Source organism: Perna viridis, chromosome 14 (genome assembly GCF_037379345.1).
Source record: "Perna viridis isolate PV_CMFRI_1.1 ecotype Kerala chromosome 14, ASM3737934v1, whole genome shotgun sequence".
NCBI lineage: Eukaryota > Metazoa > Mollusca > Bivalvia > Mytilida > Mytilidae > Perna > Perna viridis.
Window position 1 is genome coordinate 30232001 of NC_142458.1, and position 21960 is coordinate 30253960.

General features: G+C 33.1%; 1 protein-coding gene and 2 long non-coding RNA genes across 4 annotated transcripts in view; 2 read left to right on the forward strand and 1 right to left on the reverse strand.

Moving 5' to 3' along the window:
• Window positions 1–2137, forward strand: LOC148598951 (uncharacterized). The gene is made up of 3 exons (XR_015918413.1): window positions 1–140; window positions 456–1483; window positions 1997–2137. It is a non-coding gene; the product is annotated as an uncharacterized LOC148598951 (long non-coding RNA).
• LOC148598952 (uncharacterized) lies at window positions 1896–9735 on the reverse strand. Its single transcript, XR_015918414.1, has 3 exons — window positions 9633–9735; window positions 3052–3113; window positions 1896–2677 (listed from the first exon to the last, which is right to left on the reverse strand). It is a non-coding gene; the product is annotated as an uncharacterized LOC148598952 (long non-coding RNA).
• The window catches only part of LOC148598953 (alpha-tocopherol transfer protein-like), a 26047-nt gene continuing 9363 nt past the window's right edge, over window positions 5277–21960 (forward strand). The window contains exons 1-7 of one of the 2 annotated variants that reach the window (XM_088560813.1): window positions 5277–5417; window positions 11466–11698; window positions 12071–12304; window positions 13168–13244; window positions 14589–14705; window positions 15410–15520; window positions 21692–21793. In XM_088560813.1, the coding sequence (XP_088416939.1) occupies window positions 11560–11698; window positions 12071–12304; window positions 13168–13244; window positions 14589–14705; window positions 15410–15520; window positions 21692–21793 (780 nt within the window). In that variant the 5' untranslated portion in view covers window positions 5277–5417; window positions 11466–11559. Of the gene's footprint in view, window positions 5418–9692; window positions 9846–11465; window positions 11699–12070; window positions 12305–13167; window positions 13245–14588; window positions 14706–15409; window positions 15521–21691; window positions 21794–21960 lie in introns of those variants that run through there. The other variant, XM_088560814.1, reaches the window with a different exon arrangement.

A 21960-nucleotide genomic window follows, 5' to 3' on the forward strand; every position in this document is an offset into this window, starting at 1 on the left:
GAATTCTAAGACTTTTACGTGAATTTTGAACTAAAATCAGACTTCCGAACGGTATTTTGTGAAAAACCATCCTGTCATATTGGGGGCCGTCTGAATTTGAGTTTCGTGTACTCACATATGGACATATATTCCACCAAAAAGTAAGTGACACATTAAGGTGAATACAAATGAACCTGAAAATCGTAGTTTGAGATAATTCCAAACCTTCTACAAAAAACACAAAACAAATTAAAATTTTCTCCATTGTGTTTTTTTACCAGCAGGTTGCTTATGAACTTCCGCATATTTGTCGCTAATAATTTGTTATATTTGGATTTTTTTATTCATTTTAAGCGTTACAGTATGTTTTTATTACAATTTTTGGCGATAAGTTTTTGTTTTTATATTTTTAAAATCGACGTTTGGATTGTCAAAACAAACAAACATTAATGATATGCATTCACTATTGTTTACAGTGCCGCCATGATGAAAATACAAATATTTTATTTAGCTCGAACACAGTTACAATAATGAAGAATTATGATAAATAACTTTAGTGTTTTTCATATACCATGTATTTGTTAATTATAATTTGTCTAAATCATGTGCTGTAGTTTAAGTAAATGAGTGCAGTTCAAATTACAGGAGATATGGTACACAATAAACTTTCTTAAGCCCTATACGTGTACTGTATACATGTTCCACAGTCCATACAAACATTTTTTATAAAGACATGAAGAGTTGTTGAGTCAATGACTGTTGATTTTCATTTAAATGAATCAGTCTATGATACAAACTTGTTGAACATGATGAGTTGTACAGTTACTTGATTATAGGATAACACAAACAAAACCTTTCAAGAATCTGTTATTTGTGTATACAGTACCCCATATTTCATTTTTGAGAACAAAAATAAATTCATGTACAAGGTCAAGGAAACTCCAGTGAAACAAGTATTGCAGAATAGTTGACCAAGAGCAATCAAAAACAATATTTAATGTTCCATGGTATTGTACATGTAAGTCATATGAGAACATTTTATACATAACTTGGGATAAACTACATGAATTATATGATTTGGAAATTAATCTAAACATTAACATATACATTTGTATGACCTTATATAAGACACAATTTCCAATTTTTTTAAGAAGTTATCGTGCTATTTTTTTTTACTTTTTTAATAGATCCATAAATACAAGCTGTTGACTTACATTGTATATCTGTAACTAAGGATAAGGAACTAGTTTTATCAGTCATCAGAATTCTTTTGCACAGTATGTTGTCATGAACATGTACAATTATACCATAGTCATGACAGTATGATAAAAGTCTATCCATGTTGATTTTCAGTATCTCTTTCCAGATTAAAAGGAAATATGATTTGATATTTTCCAGAAAATTTTGGATGCAGCCGTCATGTTCACCTACCAATGATACAAGTTACCAGACAAGTCATACATAACAGGAAGCTCTGTTCAAATGAAGTATTATAATAGATTGTGTAGGTATTTGAGATTCTGTATACAATATTTTTATGCCTTGTTTTTTGGAGAAAAAAAATTAATATTGATTTGGGGTGTTCCAAAGGTAGGAACCACCTCTTTTGTTGGCAAATGTTGGAAGTAATGTGGAAAATTTTTGCAAAAATGAGGAAATTAATAGCTTGGACCCCCACTTTCAAAGTCTTTTGATTATTCACTATAAACTCTCATTAGTCAATTTATTTTAGAAATGTATTTGTATTATTTCTACATGTGTAATGTAGATAGATCCTATATGTGTTTATTGCTTAAAATGTAGCACAACAGTTCCCATGACACTTAAATGAAGGTTGTAACATAGGCATAATATTTTAACATAATGGGATGTTTTGTTTGAAGAAAAAAAACATCCAATGAGCCATATAATGTAGGGTTTACTTAAATAGAGGTCTACTTCAATACAGGAATCATGAATCACAGTAACTTTGAATATGAGTATTATGTATATTTATTACTGATTTTTATACTTCCAGGTCATCATTGGCATATATATGACTGAAAAGAATTCATACATGTAGAATTTAGATGATCTTCAATGCTGTTCAAATCTCTGCTTGCACTGTAATGAAAGCTGATATGAAGCTGAAGTTTGAAAATAAAGATTTTCAAAATCATATTTCTTATACAATTGTACAAGGTTTAAATATGTTGTGCTTCAAAAGTAAAAGTCACTTTCATACATGTATACAATAACAGCCATCAACCTAGAATCCCTTGCACTGCAAGCTGTCACTCTATCAATTGACCTAAAAAATTACTTCATTGTTTTCTGTAGATTAGGTTGATTATGGTCTTTTGTAAATAGTTTTACTTTATTTGTTTTTGGGCCTTTTTATAGATTGCTTAATGGTATGTGGTTTGCCCATTATTGATAACCATGTGGTGATTTCACTTGTAGAAGCTTAATCGTTACTTACTTGTTTTTTTGAATGACTATCTCATTGGCAAACAAATGGTACATGTATTTAAGTTTTCTACTTATGACTAGTGAGTGCTAAATCTTTCACTGCTTCTCAAACAAGTAATTTTGTGTAAAAACTATTTGGCTAAGCAACTGTTGATTCTGTGAGGTAGCACTATGAAACCGCCTCAAAATGTCACAATAGTAGAGTAGTATAAAGCAGGATCATTTCATACAGTAAAACATTCTTGTCCTGAAATGCAAGAAATAATTGCAATATGCATTGAAACCACAACCAATCAATGAAAAAAAAAACAAGTTCCATGGGTAAATATAATAAAATATAAACATTCACAGACATTAAAAATTTTGAAAAAGAAGGATTTATTGTTGAATTTTGAGCTAATCATAATCATGCCATGTACTTGCACCTATAATTTACATTGAATTTATCTGAATTCATGGTTTCCTTTCATAAACTCTACAAGACTGGTAAATTGTGATTTTTTTGTTCACTAGTTAAGAGAGATGTTGAGGAGTTGATGATCATACCATAAGCTCATGATGCACCTGTTTAATAGGACATCTTATCGAATGATAATTATTAGTCAACTGTGCTGGTAATACCTGTTCATTGATCAGAGGGGGTTGGCACCCCTCCTTTTTACCAGAAAATTAGTCATTTTCATCTGTAAAATTGACAAAACATGGAAAATAATGTTATAGCATCACCATCACATTGGCTTGCACCCCTCCTTTTCAAAGTGTCTGGAGCCGGCCCTGTTCACTAACCTGTAAAAAGCTTTCATCATATTTTGCTTTAACCGTTTAGCATGAAACAAGTTGCGTGTTTTGAAACTATTTTAATATTCTCCATAAAAGCAATAAAGAAATATATATAAAAAGCAATACAATGCTTATGTAGCAAACCATGTTGTACTCCAGCAATGCTAAAGATTGTCTGGTAGGCTATTTTCTGACTTGATGCCATCCTGGGGTATAGAGAAACGGAATTCCAACCGCTTACGTTGTAGGAGTAACGGATCTAGGATTTTAGATAGGGGCGCACAGTAAAAATTCTGCCGAGCCGAGCGAGGTGACTCAAATTTTGAGATTAAATTTTTGAAATATTATAGAGTGGGTGCAATGTAGATATCTTGTGGTAAAATTAGCGAGAAATTTAAAGTTTTAACTTGAAACCGCCTAAATCTACCCCTGACAACCCATGCTTTGCAAATTGCCTTGCGCGCCCGCCACTCTCCTACCTGAATACGCCTCCGTAACCACGTTGATTTTTATGAGTGGGGGTCGGGGCTAGGATTACATTTGAAATAGAAGGGCAGAACAATGATATATGATTTTATATATATACAAAGATGCAATAGGCGAGAAAAAAGGTTATGGTTTGAATATTACATAAAAAGATCCAGGACACAAAATTTGACTATAATAGCCCCCTTTTCCCCCTTACGATTCAAATGGATATAGAAATTTATCATTATTTACCTGGGAGGGGGGACTGGTAACTTTGAAATCATATAAAATTTTCTTGACCCCCCATGATATTTTCTTATCCCCCTTAAAAACATTTTTTTTTTTAAATGTGATACCCCCTCTATTAAACATGCGTATGGAGTTCATATAACAACTCCTACATTATGCCAGATCTTACTGAAACTACGCAGTTTTTGTATCGCGATAGAATTCTAATAAATAAACTTCTGGAACAGGGTTGTGTTGCTACAAGATTGAAGTCATCCCTATAAAAGTTTTATATTGTGGTCGTCGTCATGAAATCGTGGATCGCTACGGTGTATCCATCTGCGCCATGAAAACTGATTTGTTCAACGTGTCATGGTTTTCCTTTCCTCTTTCGTCTACCCCGGACTTGACTTTTTATGAGCAACTCGGCGGATTTCTAGAAAAGCAGAGGACGCTTACCCTACTGGCGCACCTGGTCCATGCTCCAAGTTTTTAGTGGAGTCATAGTTGCTCATTTGCTTAAGTTGTATATTTGATTTGGACAAAATTTCATGTTCTTTGTACGTCTGTTTGCCATGTCTGGTCTTTGTCCCTGGATAACACTCTTCTTATTACCGTTATAACCGTAGTTCCCTTCACTACTCTTTGAAGCAAAAGCAGTTGAGATGTTAAAGAATTCTTACAATAAAAAAATTCAAGTCTTCAATTCCAAAACTTGATACTTTGGAAAAGTCTTATCAAAATCAAGCAGAATCAGACACAGCTCTTGAGATTCAAGATATTGGTAAGGAAATTGAATCGTCAGCAGATAAGTCGGACCAATTTGATTTAATATCTGTAAATGTTTTAGGTCCTGATGGTTATGTTGATGTGTGAACTTGATTTTACCAGAGATCATGCATGTGACAATGAGATAAAATGTTTAATGGTGGTAAAACATGTTTTAATTTGACTGGTGTAATGCTCTGCTTAACTAAAAATTTGGACCCCCTTGAAATCCATGTGCAAAAAAAATGACCCTCCCTCTTTGAAGTTATAAAAAAACTGAACCCCCTTTTCCGCTTACAGAAAAAAATGACCCCCTGGATATATGTACTTGCTTTGTTTAAATTTTCAAATAAATGTCTACGGTTTTTTGAATATTATTTGTAAATTATTATATAAAGGATGCCGAATCTAGAGGTTTAACTTTAAAAAACAAAGCTGTTATGCACGTGGCTAATTACAACATTCGTTAAGTTTCGGCCTAGTTTACAGCCAATGAAATGAACATCTCGTTAGCGAGAACACAGCGTTACTTTATATATTTATCGAGCATTTTTAAGGAACCCAAAGCTTTTCCGAGAGGAAATAGTGGCCATTTTCTGGTAGCATATTTCTCTGTTTCCTTTCCCTTTCCCTATGATATCCCCTGAATGCAGAAAAATTTAAAACTGCAAGTAAACAGCACTGTAGTCGAAGACCTCTGGAACGAACACATTTGAAGACAGCGATTTTTGGAATATTTTTGTGTAAGCCAGTCATAAGAACATGTAGATATACCGTTTATATATGCAACAAATATAAGGCCAAGGATGAAAATAGCTAGTCCGATCCCCGTGCTGGTCCGGGTGTCAAAAGAATAGGCATGCAGCAGCGCTAAGCTTGTCGTAAAAGGCGACTAAATAGTGCTCAGTATCTTAGCCGGGGATGTGTGCCCCAGGTTGTGGAATGGGGTACCCCTGGTGTCTTACATACTGCCTATTACTGGGGTTGTCAGGCTACAATATGGAAAACCTGACCGTAAACCATAGTGGTGCACCATGTTGGAAAAGATGCCACATTCCTCGCACTTTAAAGAACCCAGCTGTGGTCTTCTCCCGGGGTGGGAACCATGGGACTCTGCCGGGGCAGGCTAGGTTGTCCGACCCTACCCACCTCTCCCTTTATCCAGTGGTGGTCAAAATTTATCGACCCCATTGTTCCTGTGTCCCATCCCTTTTTCATTTCATCATCATTTCATGTTCATTTTATCATCAATTATTTCATGTTCATCGTCTGAATATAGCTGAAATATTGCTGCTTGGACATTAAACCCCAACAAACAAACAAAACAAAGCTAGTCTGAATTTCCTCTGACCCTGTAACCCTCCTCTTTTTTATTTGGATATTGATATGTTGGGTTGGGGTCACAATTATGTCATTACAAGCGGTTTAAGGGCGATACTCCGCGGTACCGCTAAATCTCCAACTTTTTGTATGGCACATCGTTCTGACCCCAACCTGACATATCAATATCCAAATAAAAAAGAGGAGGGTTGCAGGGTCAGAGGAAATACGGACTAGAAAATAGCCTGTTGAAATAAAAGAAACCTGTTTGATTTGATACTGTTTTACTGTAGTCCACAATGTAATCATGACGTTCAGCTAGGCATTTATTTTATAATCTTACGTTTATGCCTCAGTAATGGAGGCGGCCAGGCAAAATAAACAATTACCACCAAAGACGGCATAAAAGTTTTGACTCCTTTTACTGGTAATTTCTTCCCACGTGTATCTCTTGAATACTTCTACATAAGGGATTGTAATTTATAATTTATGATTTATTGAAGACCCATGGGTGGTCTTGAGTTGACATCCTGGACACACAGTGCTTGGGTGTTGTCTCTTTGAGATACATTTTTGTGTATTTACCATATCCATTCTTGTTATACATGAACAAACATATTTTCAGCTTAAAATCATGATAGATACTTCAATTCTTGTCAAACAAATTGATCTAGACTTGTGATAAAGACCATTCATTTACTACTATTTTAGTATAGGGAAACATTGCATTTCATCTTCAGGGGAGACATATGAAGTCAGGAACAATTGTCATAGTGAAGTTAAATTTAAGTTCAAGTAAGGTGTTTCTAAACATAAAATATATTGCAAAAACAAAACCTCAGCAAATCTCAACCTTTGAGAACATTTATAGAGGGTGATCCTTGCTTTTGATTTTTAAAAATTAAAAAATGAGTACAACCCATGCACACTGAACACAAAGTGCCAAGTTGGTAGAAATATTCTGATAATGAAAACTGAAGTGTTTTGGGTCATTTAACTACTTGTGAGGAAATAATCACTAGCCACCTTGGGGAGTGCTTACCAATTAGCACTAGCCAAATGCAATTTTTACTTGCCTTTAACAAGTTTTAAATGTAGAAAGTGTACATTATGTACATGTACATTTTGTAGGTTTGACATGCTGTTGATGTAGAATTGTGATAAACAGGTATAATATAAACTTTATAATGAAAATAATTTCGATTTCAGTATAAAGACAACAAAACTATCAGTATCATGAGTATATTGATTAGAAATAAAAACAATATACAAATTTTGCTTGAACTAGGAAAAAAAGTTGACAAAGCTTAAGTGTGTATTATTTTTATTTCAAGTCAATACATTGTTATTGTCTATGTACCAAACATTGTGTATTATCATTGTGGAAAGAAGCTTATTTTGATAATGATCAAGAGATAAATTGGAGAGACACTTGAATACATTTCCATATACAAGTACATGTAGTCTTCAAATAAGTTCAAATAAAAAAACAAAAAATATGGAGATGGAACACTAAAGTTTATCAATGACATGTTCAAACCTATCATACTAAGGTTGAATAAGTAAACATGTACTTTGTATGACATAATTAAGCTCTTCAAATTAATGTTTTGAAATTTTACGATTTATTCCAAATTTTTATTTTCTGGCCACGATTAAAATATTTGCACAATTATTAATAAAAAGCCAGTACCATAATAAAAAACATCAACATCTTCATGATGGTCATTGATTAAACATTTTTAAATTTACTTATTAAGTTGCCATCAAACTGTGTGACCTTTGATTGCGCAGCTAAACCACAAAATTTGGACAATGAATCCAAATAGGGAATATGGTGTCACCTGAGAATGATTCACATGAGTATCTGTAAGAATTAGGCAAAATTGAAAGAAATGAATCATGCCTAAAAAAACAAAACAATTTTGACAATGGGGTCAGTTTGTTCATCTTAGAGTATCAGTTGATGCAGAAATGCGGGTTCAAAGTTACAAAAGAATGATTGAGGGGAGAGTGAGTTATCTCCTTTTGATGGAGAAACTATAAGGCATTTCATATAATTTATACCCCAAATTACTAACATTTGAGAAATTAAGCCAGTTCTGCATTTTAGACAACATCATGAATAAGATTTCATGGAAAGACTTGTATGTTTTTTCATTATTGTTTACTCTCTTCCTGGTTCTTGCAGAGAATACAATGGTAACCAATTATCTTGACTTGGAAATTTTGCCAGATTTACTTGGAACTCAAGACACATCTTAATTTTTTGTACTTGCAATGCAGATTCACCAGGCCCTGCTTTAGCTTCTAAAATTCTGTGAAAATTGCAAGCTGTCCATTTTTGTCACCTATTTTCAGAAAGTGGAACCAACATAGATTAACAAACAAACAACTCATTAAAATGACAGGAAGTCTACCGAGTTTCTTTAAACAATTTAATAACTGTAAGCTACATGTATATCCTTGTTCGTCTGAATATAGCTGAAATATTGCTGTTCGGACGTAAAACCCCAACAAACAAACAAACAATATATCCTTGATTTACTCTTGATACAAGGTAGTTTTACTCTAGACTTTAACTTTACTGTAAATATCACTCTATGCCAAATAGTTGTTGTAAACTTAACTTTTTTTAGGGAGTTAACAATTTTGCTGCAAACAATTTAAGATGCAAATTACTGATAGCTTGAGCCCCGTGCAGGTCCGGGTGTTTAAAGAATAGGCCTGCAGCAGCGCTAAGCTTGTCGTAAAAGGCGACTAAATAGTGCTCAGAAACCTAGCCGGGGGCTAGGCGCTCTGCCCACAGAGCAACTGGGATGTGTGCCCCAGGTGGTGGAATGGGGTACCCCTGGCGTGTTACATGCTGGGGTTGTCAGGCTATAATACGGAAAACCTGACCGCAAACCATAGTGGTGCACCGTGTTGGGAAAGATGCCACGTTCCTCGCACGTTAAAGAACCCTGCTGTGGTATTCGATAGGAGTAGGAACCTTTGTGCTCCGCCACAGGAGGCTAAATTGCCCGACCTTACCCATGCCCCTTTTTCCAGTGGCAATCAAAATTTGTCGACCCTATTATCCTTGTGACCCATCCTTTTTTTTCATTTCATGTTCATTTTATCATCCATTTCATGTTCATTGTCTGAATATAGCTGAAATATTGCTGCTCGGACGTTAAACCCCAACAAACAAACAAACAAACAAACAAACTGATAGCTTGATATGGAGAGTTGCCATGTTTGGTAACATCATTACAATTAAATGTGGTTTGCTATTTGTATGGGCAAACACTATTAGCCTTACATGGATAGCTGTGAACATCATAATACAATCAGAGTTACTTAAAGACAGTTATCTTATAAGATATACATGTGGTAGCCAGATATTCTACAAACAATAGTCTTACATTCATCATTGAAAGTGTGCTTAATTTTGATTTAGATTCTTTTAAGAATGATTTCTCATTTTCATGCAAATATTTCTCTAGATGATATTTTTATATAATTGATAGCTTTCTGTCCTTAAATAAAAAAAAAAGACTTTCATTTTCTATTTAAAGCTTTATACAAACACCAATGTTTACATAGGATTCTAACAGTATTGACTTGCATGAGTTTTAATACTAATCTCTACTTACAAGATTTGAATGATTTAATATCCTGTTGGTATTTAAATACTTTATATGCATGACTAACTTAGGTTATACCAGTTTAAATGCAATTAAAGTTAAAAGGTGGAACTTTTTTTCCAAAGTTAAAAGGTGGAATTCTTATCAATATATTACCCAGTTGTCATTCAAGGATCATATTACCTGATAAACTAGGTCTGTCTAACTTACTGAAGTATTAAGGTATGTTATTTCTCATAGTATTGATATAAATTTATTTTATATAAATATGGCTATGTGTATGTTACTTTGTCTTGGTTGTTCTATCAAGTGAACTGGGAAGGAATTTAGAGAGTAATTTAGACTTGCTACAACTCCCTTTTTATTATAAATATATGACACATAAAATCTATTTAATAAATCTTTCTGATAACACTTCTACTAATAGCTGTCTCCCACAATAATTAGTAGATTTGCTATTAGAGGTTCTAAACGAAGTAGTTAGAAAACTCAGGGATGTCAATAGAAGCCGTCGACCAATTGGTGGCTCCTTGCTCATCTTTTGATGGCTACTCTATTTTCAAAAATGGGTGAACTCTTGCAGTATACCTGCTACTTGAAATTCTACTAACATCCCTGTAACTACATGGTGAAGAATTTCAGTTATATTTGTATAATACAAGGTTGATTAAGGTACATTTTTTATCTAAACCAAAAATACATAAGAGCAATTGAACATACATGTACATGTATGATAGTGAGTTTTTAAAAAACTGTTTTTTACCATACTTGGCATATACTAACATGTACAAAGTCTTTATCATTTACAATGAACCCTGTTTGATTGTTAGATGTACCCCATTCCACCACCAGTGGCACACAACCCAGTTGCTCTGTGGGCAAAGTGCCCTAGCCCCCGGCTCAGGTTCTGAGCACTACTTAGTTGCCTCATAGGACAAGCTTAGTGCTGCTGCAGGCCTATTCATTTGACACCCAGACCTGCACGAGGCGCTATCAATAGCCAATACGATTTCAAATTTGTCATTGCAATCGTTCCAAATTTGGTTTACATTGTTTTAGGAATATTTCCTCCAATGTCAGGTCATCTTTCATGCAAATGTAACTTGATATACTCAATTACTTGATAAATGTGACCTTTATATATTGATGTACTAATTTTTTGCTGAAACACTTTAGTTTCATGCTAGCAGATTTTATATTAAAAAAAGATCTCTGAAAACAGTACAATTACACTACCTGTATAATTATATGCAGATAAAAAAAATATTTTAGCTCTGTAGCCGACAAATAAGTCAATTAAGACAACAAGTGATAATAGTTTCTGATTGTAATAATGAATCTTAAATCTAACCATAAATATATATACTTCAGCAGCAATTCATGCACCTCATCTAACTAATACATGTACATGTACATTTACAGCAATTGCTTGATGGCGTATCATATCTAAATTTAAAGAAATACATGGAATAATAGCTGTATGAAATACGAAATTCCCTCCATGATTCAAATTTATAATAGCATTGAGCATGCTCAAAAGAATTTGAAGGGTTCTGGTGATTTTTCAGTGAATATTCGCTAAAACATAGCCAGAAGTTTAAACAGTTTGGTTAACAAACATCAGCTAAGTTTCTGGCAAAGTTACCACAAGCATAAATGATAAATTTGAGTTACGGCAAACTTGTGGTTCATAATTGCTAAAAGTAGCGAACACACAGCAAACATTACGGTAAACAAAATCTTTTGCAGCAAGCTTACATTTAAGTTTGGTAAGGGAGATGGTCACAAATAAAATTCAGGACAGTTTCTAAAGACTCTATTTTAAATTGTTTGTTGTTTTAGGTATTGTGTAATAGCTGGGTAAAGTTTACATAGTGGAACTTGAAATACATGTAGAACTGTAAATCAAAAAGAAGGAACAATCTCACGATTAGGAATGGCAGAAAATTACCCTGAGTATGAGTGTACACTAAGCCCAGAACTGATTAAAAAGGCCCAGGATGAGTTAAATGAGAAACCAGAGTGGAGAAAGAGAGATATACAGGCTCTCAGAGAGATGGTACAGAAAGAAAAAGGTAGGAATATATAGTTAATAAGGAAAAAGGTAAGAAAATACAGGCTACCAGGTACCCGTCTTTCATCCTTTACTCCTCCTACACTATTAAGTGGAATTAAATGAAACTTTTACAGAATCTCTATCACGTGTTCTCATTGTTTTGATGGTTTCTCATTGACTTGGTCATTATTGAATATGAGGACTTAAGGTTCTGGCCTCAGACACAAGTGAAAACTCAAACTTACATGTAGACTATAGTCTTTATGAGAGGGAGAAAACATTGCTTCTTACTGGTAATTATGCCAAATCAACAGTAAGAATTAGGAGAAACATAATTATTTAAGCTCAGCCAGTTTACAAGAAAAGTTAAACATATCTTATTCTTTTTCAGCTCTTAGAATACGAACAGATGATGCATTTCTTCTACGATTTCTCCGTGCAAAGAAATTTGACTATGAAAGAGCATTTAACTTGATCATGACCCATTTTAAAATGAAAGTAGAGAATCCAGAGCTGTTCCAGGGGTTACGACCTTCTGCTGTTAAACATGTACTGGAAGCAGGAGTCACAGGAGTCTTACCTGTGCGGGATAAACAAGGCCGAAGAGTCATGTGGTTTAGACCTGGTGAGTTTTCACATAAAGCTACAAACGTATATCGACTATATGATTTTAAATGTTGATCAATTGATCAATACACCTTATATATATAAACATGGTAAGTTTAATGACAAGTAATTCCCATCATCAGTACCGTCCACTCATTTATATTTATCTCTTATAATAAAGTTATTTATGGAGTATGGAGGGAAAAAACTGAACTGAAAAAATAAATATTGTTTTTTTGACTGTCTGTACATCATTATCTAAAGTTTTGTGTTGTTATCATAGCCTTTAAGACTTCTAACTAGACCTTTATGAGTTTTTACATTGTGTTGAAATATTATATGAAGCTATTGAATGAACTTATTGGATCAAGTCGTACAGTGGATGTATTATTGTTCATGGGGTACCAGTCGTCATGGTTTTCGTTGGTTTGGCATAACAAGAAATTTGTCTATGAGTTAAAAAATCTACATTTCCTTAAAACATGAAAATTAGTATACACAAAGAAAAGTGTTTTCACAATATACTTTTGTATGTAAAAGATTTAAGTGTGAATATATATATATTTTATTATACCCCCTACTTGCAAAGTGGGGGTATATAGTAATAGTTGTGTCCATTGGCCGGTTCGTCCTTCCATTACACAAAGGGGACCCATCTCGTATCCAATAACCCTCCCTCACCACTGAATACAATTGAATGAAACTTTAACTGAATATTTATTACATGTTCTCATTGTGCTTCTCTGATTTTAGATTTTGATTAATATCAAAATGGAGTTTAAAATGTGCATGTTATCAAATGGGGGAGTTGTGAGTATTGAGTTGGTGATCATTGCTCACAGTTTTTTGGTTTAATGTTTTTGTTCCTCTTTTTTTCTCTAGGTAAATGGGATCCATCCAAAACTAAAATTAATGATGTATTCAGGACAAATTTTGTCACTATGAGTAGGTTAATAGAGGTAAGTTGTGATTCATGTATTCAGTTTTGTACTGGTAGTTATAGTTATTTTTGTGTCATTATAGACTTAAAACTTGTTGCAACACCTTGTTAAGTAAAACTTATTTCATTCTCAACTCATCATAACCATCATTATAAAAATTCTGTCAGTTTTTTAAAGTACCCTTACACAGAGAAACAAAAATTGAACAAAAATCTTATTTTTCAACATATTTCAATGGAACTTTTTATAAGAACTGGTGGAAGAGTAATCAAGGGAATCAAGGCTATAGCAGTAATCAAAAGAATGTAATCCAGGGACAAAGACCAGACATGGAAAACAGACGTACACAACAAAGAACATAAAGTAATTAAAATCATACATACAAAGTAATAAAAGCAAAAAGCAAATGAGCAACTCAGACTCCACTAAAAACTGGGAGCATGGACCAGGTGCACCGGTAGGGTAAGCGTCCTCTACTTTTCTAGAAACACCTGCCAAGTTGCTCATAAAAAGTCAAGTCCAGGGTAGACAAAGGAGGAAAGGACAATATCACTCCTCATTGCACTATCCATTGTGTATCCTTATTTGCCAATGAATTACTGATATTTTCTTCATTTATGTTTGCAAATCAATTTTATAACAAATTATCATCAGATTTTTTGTGTTTGGGCAGAAGTGGACAATGGAACTGAAAAGATAAAAAGTTTCCAAATTTGAGCTAGTCAGTGGCAGATCCAGTTGGCGGATACAGGGAGTTGGCAACCTTTCTTTTTTTGTTGGAAAATTTGTCATGTAAAATTGACAAAAAATGGCAAATAATGTCCTAGCATCTCCACCCCCACCCCCAATTCTGAGGAACCCCAGCTGGCACCCCTCCCTTTATAAGTGTCTGGATCCGCCCCTGCTAGTGGAATTCATGGTAGAAGTGTGATTTACCAGAGCAATTTATCTTTGCATACCAATGAAAAACAGAGATTTGTATTGGTAGTACACTATATATATAGTGATCTTAGGGTCTGTCTATCCTTTCATGCTTATGTCCTTAACATTTGTAGTATATTGTATAATGTATATATATAGTGATCTTGGGGTCATTTTAGTTTTCTCTATCACTAGTTTCTTATCACTTAATATTTTGACAGATGCTTTATATAGATATGCTATAATGTGGGGGTTAATTTTGTTTATGTTTCAATCATATGATTACTTCAGAGGGAGGGTTTTCCATATTTTACCATGGTGACTTTTTTCTTTACTTTTCAGATTTCGTCAATTTCCTTTGTCTTGTTTGTTATTCTTTGTGTAATCATGCCTAGTATTTACTATTCATGTTACTTTTTACCATCACTGTGCCTTTTTCAGGATGAGGAAACTCAAATTAATGGTATAATTATGGTGATGGATCTGGAAGGAATTGGATTGGGTCATGTCAAACAAATTTCTCCATTCTATGCCAAGAGAATCATGGGGCTAATTCAGGTTATATATAATTGTTTGATTTAAATATAAAAGAAAATTTTACCATAGTGAAACCTGTCAAAACTTAACCCTGAATAATAAAAAAAAACCTGTCAAAACCAGATACTTTTCAAAGTCTTTTTTTATCAATTCTAATGAATGGTTCAAGATACATTAGAATGGATAAAAACCTTGACAAACTTAACAATTGTCTAAATCAAACCAGATTTTAAGGTCTACAGGATTTCTGTTAAGATCTGGTTTATAGGGTTTTGGTTAAGGCCAGGTTTCACTTTTGTTTCTGTGAGGAGGAAAGATTTTGAGCATGTTAAGTTCATGAACAAGTTCTCTTGTAATTCAAGAATATAAAAACAAAAATATTAGCCAGTAAAAAGTGTAGTAGCAATTAGTTAAAAACAAGATAAAGTTCTGCCTATAGAAATGGAGTAATATTAATGTAAAATATCAATACTTTGTTCTGCTGATTCTGATACACTTGAACACCATGGTATGTATGTGTGAAGGGTTGTTTTTTGTTTTATCCGTTAAATTTTATAGAAGTTCAAAAATTTCAAATTCACCTGCTGATATTAGTGCAATAATAAGTTTTACACAAAAGTGCAGGTACTGAGCAGACACATTTAGATATTTAACTTCAACATTGTGTATATAATCAGTAGATCCTATACTTTTAAATTAAAACTAATACTATTTTTTCGTTGCAGGATGCTTTCCCAGCTAGATTTAAAGGAATTCACTACTTAAATGCTCCTTCAATATTTGAATACATCTTTTCTGTAATTAAACAATTTATGAAAGAAAAGACTATTTCTAGGGTAAGCTTTATCTTAATAATTACATGTGTTATACTGTATGTACTGTCATTAACAGAATGGACTTTTTTAGGATTGGATTGCCATCACTTAGCATCCTTTGTCATCTATCTTGTCGTTGTCGTTAATAGTTTCTTCAAATGTCTTCTCCACTGAAACTACTGAATGAATTTGGATGAAACTTAAGATGATTGTTTCTTAAAGTATCCTGCACAAAATAGAACATAGTGGTCAGACAGCAGATTTTTGCATATATCTTCAAAACTGTTAGGTTAAACCAAATTGTGACATGGGAAAAGTATTCAGCATGATGGGATCTACCTGTGGTCAAATTTTTGTGAAAATCTGTTGACCCATGTTGGAGTTATTGCCCTTTTTGCTGTTAACTGGCCCAACCCATGTTATTTTGTATAATCTGATAAAAATTTAGAAAACATTCCTGATAATTAATTCCTAATGGATTCAAATACAAATATTTAGAATTTGAATCATGAGTGCATATTGATCAACATTGATGATGTCACAGTACCAAAGCAATTTACACAAAATAACTAAATAACCATCAGAAAGATGGTTACAAATCAAATTACATTAGTTTAATTAAATTGAAGATATCCATTTTTCAAATAAACTAAATAACTGATTATGGAAAGAAATATTATTTTTTAACTTTTTTACTGATATAATATTTCTATGGTGTTATTTTAATTTTTATGTTATCAATCTCTTCACTCAGTTTTTTATTACTTTAAAAAATCTTCTCCTTTGAAACTACTATACAGAATTCAATGACAGTTGGTATTTTTGTTTTTTAGGGTATCCTAAACAAAGTGACCGTTTGGATTTTAGATTGGTGAAAAAAGATGGTCACTTTTACTAAAAATAGAACATAAGGATCAGACAGTAATTTTTTGCCTATATCTCCTTATATAGCAGGTTTAGCCAATATCTTTCAATTGCTGAAATGATCCTTATTTTAAGGCCTACAAAAGTCTCCAAGGATCAAAGTTGTCAGAAAACTCCATGTTATAGTTATTGGCATATTGCTTTTGACAGGTGAAAAATGACTTTTTTTTTTACAGTTTTCAGCCAATATCTTGAAAACTATGATTGGTAGAATGAAACTTTCAGTTACTGAAATGATTCTTATTATAAGGCCTACATAAGTCTTCACGGATCAAAGCTGTCACACGACTCCATGTAAGAGTCATTGTCCTTGAAAGGCAAACAGTTTTTAGCAGTTTTCAGCCAATATCTTGAAAACTGTAATAGTTAAAAATGGAACTTTCAATTGATGAAATGATCCTTATGATAAGTCCTACCAAAGTCTTTATGGAGTTAAAATTGTTTGACAACTACTTGTTAGAGTTATTGCCCTTGAAAGGCAAGAATTTAATCAGGTGAGCGATTCAGTTTCCTGATAGCCTCTTTTTTCAAATATTTTCTCCTCTGAAACTACTTGACCAATTGGAAGGAAACTTGGCATGTTTGTTCCTATGGGTACAGTCCTTGAACTGATCTGCACAACGATTTGACGGATCGATGACCATTGACTGTTTGATCGCTGACAGATTGATGACCGGTGACTGATTTGATCACAGTCTCAATATGCAAAATGACATAAGATCTGTTTGAAATAAAAGAAATGTAAAATAAAGGTATAAATTGATGTTTAAATATATTACATTATATAAATATGTGTAAAATTGAAAAAGAAAACAATGAAAAGAGTAAAATACAGTGACCGCTCTGAGATCACATGATATGATCACCGGTTTAATGGATCAGTTTGATGGATCGATGACTGACCGGAAACTGATTGGTGACCGATGACCGATCACAATTTTTGTTGCGCGGATCTGATCAGGTACTGTATCCTGCACAAACCGATTGTTAAAATTTTTGAAAAATCAAATATCAAAGTCAGTTTCATTGCTGTTAATGTTGCATTTAAATTGTTGATGGAAATAAAGCAAAGTTAGTAAATTTAGCCAAATAATGTTAAAATAATTTATTTCAGGAGACATTTTTATGTAGAAAATGTAGGACACATATGTCAAACTCTTTGATATTTATACTTAAATAGCCTTGTGTACTGTCAAAACTCCTGACATAAAATTTTGTTGTTCATAGCTTGCGATCTATATTTTTGGATTAGAAAACTACCTCTAATCCTCTAATTTTTTATGAAAATTCTTTGAAAGTCTCGTAGAATCATAGTTTTGTGCCCTCCTTGAGACTAAATTTTGACACAACAGCTTGTATTTTCTGTTTATCAGTATTAAGACAGTATTTTAGCTTTAAAGTAGGCAAAAACAAAGTTGAAATTTTGGCAAAATAGTAGGTCTGAAACTCGTATTAGTGAATTTACTCCTTTGACTTTAGTTGGCATAATTGTTCCTGCACAAACTGATCGTTTAAAATATTTGAAATGTTAAAAAGACATGGCCACTGTTATGAAATGTAGACCATAGGGGTCAAAATGCTATTTTTTGCTATTTTTTCCTCAACTATAGTAGAATAAAAGATGAAATCTACTCAAATGAGAAACATAATATTCTGAGTTGGCTGGCAGTATTGGAATTTTTTTAGTCAAATTTTCAAAATGCCTGCCAAGTTATAGTCATTTTTATCAGTTGCTTTGGATTCCAATGATTTTTAATGAGAAGGAAATATTTTAAGTTGATTGAAGAGGACTAAAATTTGTTCTGGCTGACCATTTTCTGCTAATTTGTACATTTGCTTACTTTCAATGATATTTGGTGGGGTACCAGTATTCGAAGTTTTTCATGGTTTGGCCTAACCATTAATTCCAGTTCCTAATCAAATGAAAAGTTTTTTTTTAGATATAGAATTTAAACCAAATCCACAGATTTAAAACAAAAAAACTCCAGAAGCTTTTTAAAAACATGGAAATAGATTGCCATGTTTCAAAGTACCTTCACAGTAATTAACATCAACAATAAAATATAATTTGACTTTTTTTTAATTTATTTATATTTTTTTGTATTGACAAAGGTGTTGGTCATTATGCACTTACCATAAATATTAACCTCTGTCCTGCAGTCAATAGTTTTCATGAATTTCTTCTTATCTCTCACAGATAAGTTAACTTTTTAAAGTATCAATCTTATTATGCTAATAAAATTCTGCAGAAAACATGAATACAAATGACTGTTCTTTTTAAATATTGTAGGATTATGACATTAATTAAATAACACTATAACAATAAAGTTGGAAATGATAGCACTTTCCGTATATCCGTTACATCCTTCATTTCGTTCATTATAAAGCTAGAACATCATTGCTTCTAGGAGATAATTCAACTGTTTTTGTGGATATAAACCACTAAAATCCCCAAAAATCTTTTGTACCACTGTGTTAGCCAATCATTTGTACAATATGCTGACAATCAGCTGACTGTTCATATGCTTGGTTCAATTTTTGTTTTTGTGCTAACATATATACTCAATACTGATAGACCCGGTTTGCACTCATGTGTAATACATGACAGACTGAGGTGTTTCTTAACGTCCTTGGCTATTGTTTGGGGTCTCTCACGGACGGTGTAAGCATCAAAGCATTTACACAGTCCCCGGGCATAGTCAAACCTATGAATATGGGTCGTTGTGTATTCGAGGAAATTAGTTGTGTGACCACATTCATTCATTAAATTCATTAAAATTAATACATTATTATGTGACTTAATGTCGATCGATGACGTAGCGATTCGATTTGTAATATGCACACTATATACAGAGTTGTATAGCCTACAGCAGCATGTGCTGAATCTTTGACCCAACAAAATACTTTTTTGGATAAAATCAACACTTTCCAGTGCATGTAAGACAGATATTGGTGCATGCCAATCAAATGATGAGAAATTTCCAAGGCTGAAAACAAATAATGTTATGTTTCCAAGCACTATTCTAAAATTTTGTAGGGTCGGTTGGTAGGAATTTTTATTTTTATTTAATATTTTTTAAAATGAAATAAGTCATAAAGATACAATGAAAACCAAATATACAAAGACTAAACATGTAATAGACTTAGTCTGCAGCCTAATCCCTTTTTGGGATTCGGAGCATGAGTAATTTTTTGTTTTGATGGAGGTGGTAAAACAAAAAATCTCAAGTGCCGTTTTCCAAAAAGGGATTATCCACGACCAAGTGCACACTCATGGCATGTTTGTTTTCGATTTTCTTCTTTTTTTCCTGAAAGACAGTCAGCAGAATTTTAACATCATTTTCTTTTCTTCAAAATTTCAAATAAAAACTTATGAGTACGGGGTCTTAAGGAGGATCAGTAAGGTGACCAGAAACATTTTTTTAGCAGCAGTTTTATTCTTCTTTGCCAGAGAACTGTTTAACTAGGACTAATGTAAGAACAAAGACATTATAGATGTAAATTCTTAATGAATCATACACTACTAATTTGGTCCTAAGGTTGATAAATGGTGCTGACCGCGACATTATTGTCGGCTGTGTCCATGTCATCGTCCATATTCACTTGATTCTTTTGCAGTGACTTCATGGTTATGGTTGATCAATTGATCAATTGTTATGAATTTTGATATGATTTTACTAACTACTAATTAATGATTGCTCCTATTTATTTTTTTATGGCCCCTTCCAATTTTAAAATTATTGACATGACATAGCAAGATCAACACATCCATGCAAGTACACCTTCAAGGAAGAATATGTATATGACATGTCGTATGGTTGTGGCAAGTCATTGTGGAATTTGTTCCCCATTTATTGATATCAGTAGATGTTAATTTAAAAAAAAAAACAACTTTGAAATAAAATTGAAGCAATTTGCAAACCAAAACACAATATCATCCTGTTGCTCATTGATTCAACTTTGAAATTATACAAGGCCAAATGATGATTGTTCCATTTTATAATATAGTATTTAATTGTTACCTGTGTCACCTAACCTGGGAACTGTTTTACTTGTTTTATCAATACCTTTCAGGTATAAATATTCAGCTAAGAAAATTTCAGTTTTGAAGCAATTGACTGTAACAAGAAATTTTGCAGAAAACTATTTGCAATAAGTTGAGAATAATAATAAGATCAAGGTCAAGGTATTTTTATTAAATAGTAGGTATAAAAATCAGTTTATAGCTCTGGATACGTTGATTATATCATTTGAAGATAAATGTCACCAGTGCCTTGAGCACCCATAAAGAGCAATCAGACTTATTCTTAGTAATGTTCCTAGTACATGCTATCTCACTTATTCGGTCGAAGTGGTTCACAATCTATTATGAGAAAGCTGCAATATTTGACATCCATTATTGTTTAGGATCACTTTACGTTGATAGAGGCTCCGATCTTCGAGTCTTTGAAACGCTAGAAATAAAATTAAATACTAGTAGCCAGTTTTCCTCGTCTAGCCCGGACTTGACTTTTTATGAACAACTCTGTGGGTGTTTCTAGAAAAGCAGAGGATGCTTACCCTACCGGTTCACCTGGTCCATGCTCCCAGTTTTTAGTGGGGTCTTAGTTGTACATTTGCTTTTGTTACTTTGTATGTAGTATTTTAGGAACTTTATGTTCTTGTTTTCCATGTCTGATCTTTGTCCCTTGATTACTCTTTTAATATCTCATTTCTGATCGAACAGATGAATATAGCAGCATTTAATTAATATCATCTAGCTATTGTATGCTGCTTTCCGAAACACACTTTCCAGTACGGTATCAGTGAATGTCTTCTACCCAACAAATCAGTGATAAATACAGAAGGGGGTCAAATTGTTCTATAATTTCCACTCTTGTTGGAAATCTTGTACAAAATTTGGGCTAAATACAAAAATACCAATTATATGTATTGCAAAAGGAGTATATACATGTACTAGCCAAGTCCACTCCAAATCTAGTATCCTGATTTAGTCCATCGTGTGGTGGAAGTGCCTGATGATTATAGGAGGATAAAAAAATAGATGACCAGTATTTAAGTAGAATATGCCTTCCAAAAATTTAAAAATCAAAAATCAATATCATGGCTTGGTATTCTCTGGTTATCTTAACATGCTGGGTTGTTTTACATATATGTACATGTACATAGCACTTCCATTACAGCAGGTAAGTAGTTTCAAATACACCAAATGATTCATTTTAATGAGATAAAATAAAAAGAAAGAGAAATATTTTTTTTTAATTTTAGTTACATTTCCATGGAAACAGATATGAAGAACTGAAAGAATTTATAGATGAAGAGAATTTACCAGAAGACTATGGTGGAAAAGCTCCAAAGTATTCCAATAAGGTATTTATATATAGACTTGGACAAAGCATTGTATTCGAGATATTTTGATATACATGTACAATACAACTAATATTAAAAGTTGCATAGCATGATGGCCAAATAAGGGTAACAACCAAATTACTGTACACTTATCCAATTCATAATCAAATCCAAAATAAATCTGATGA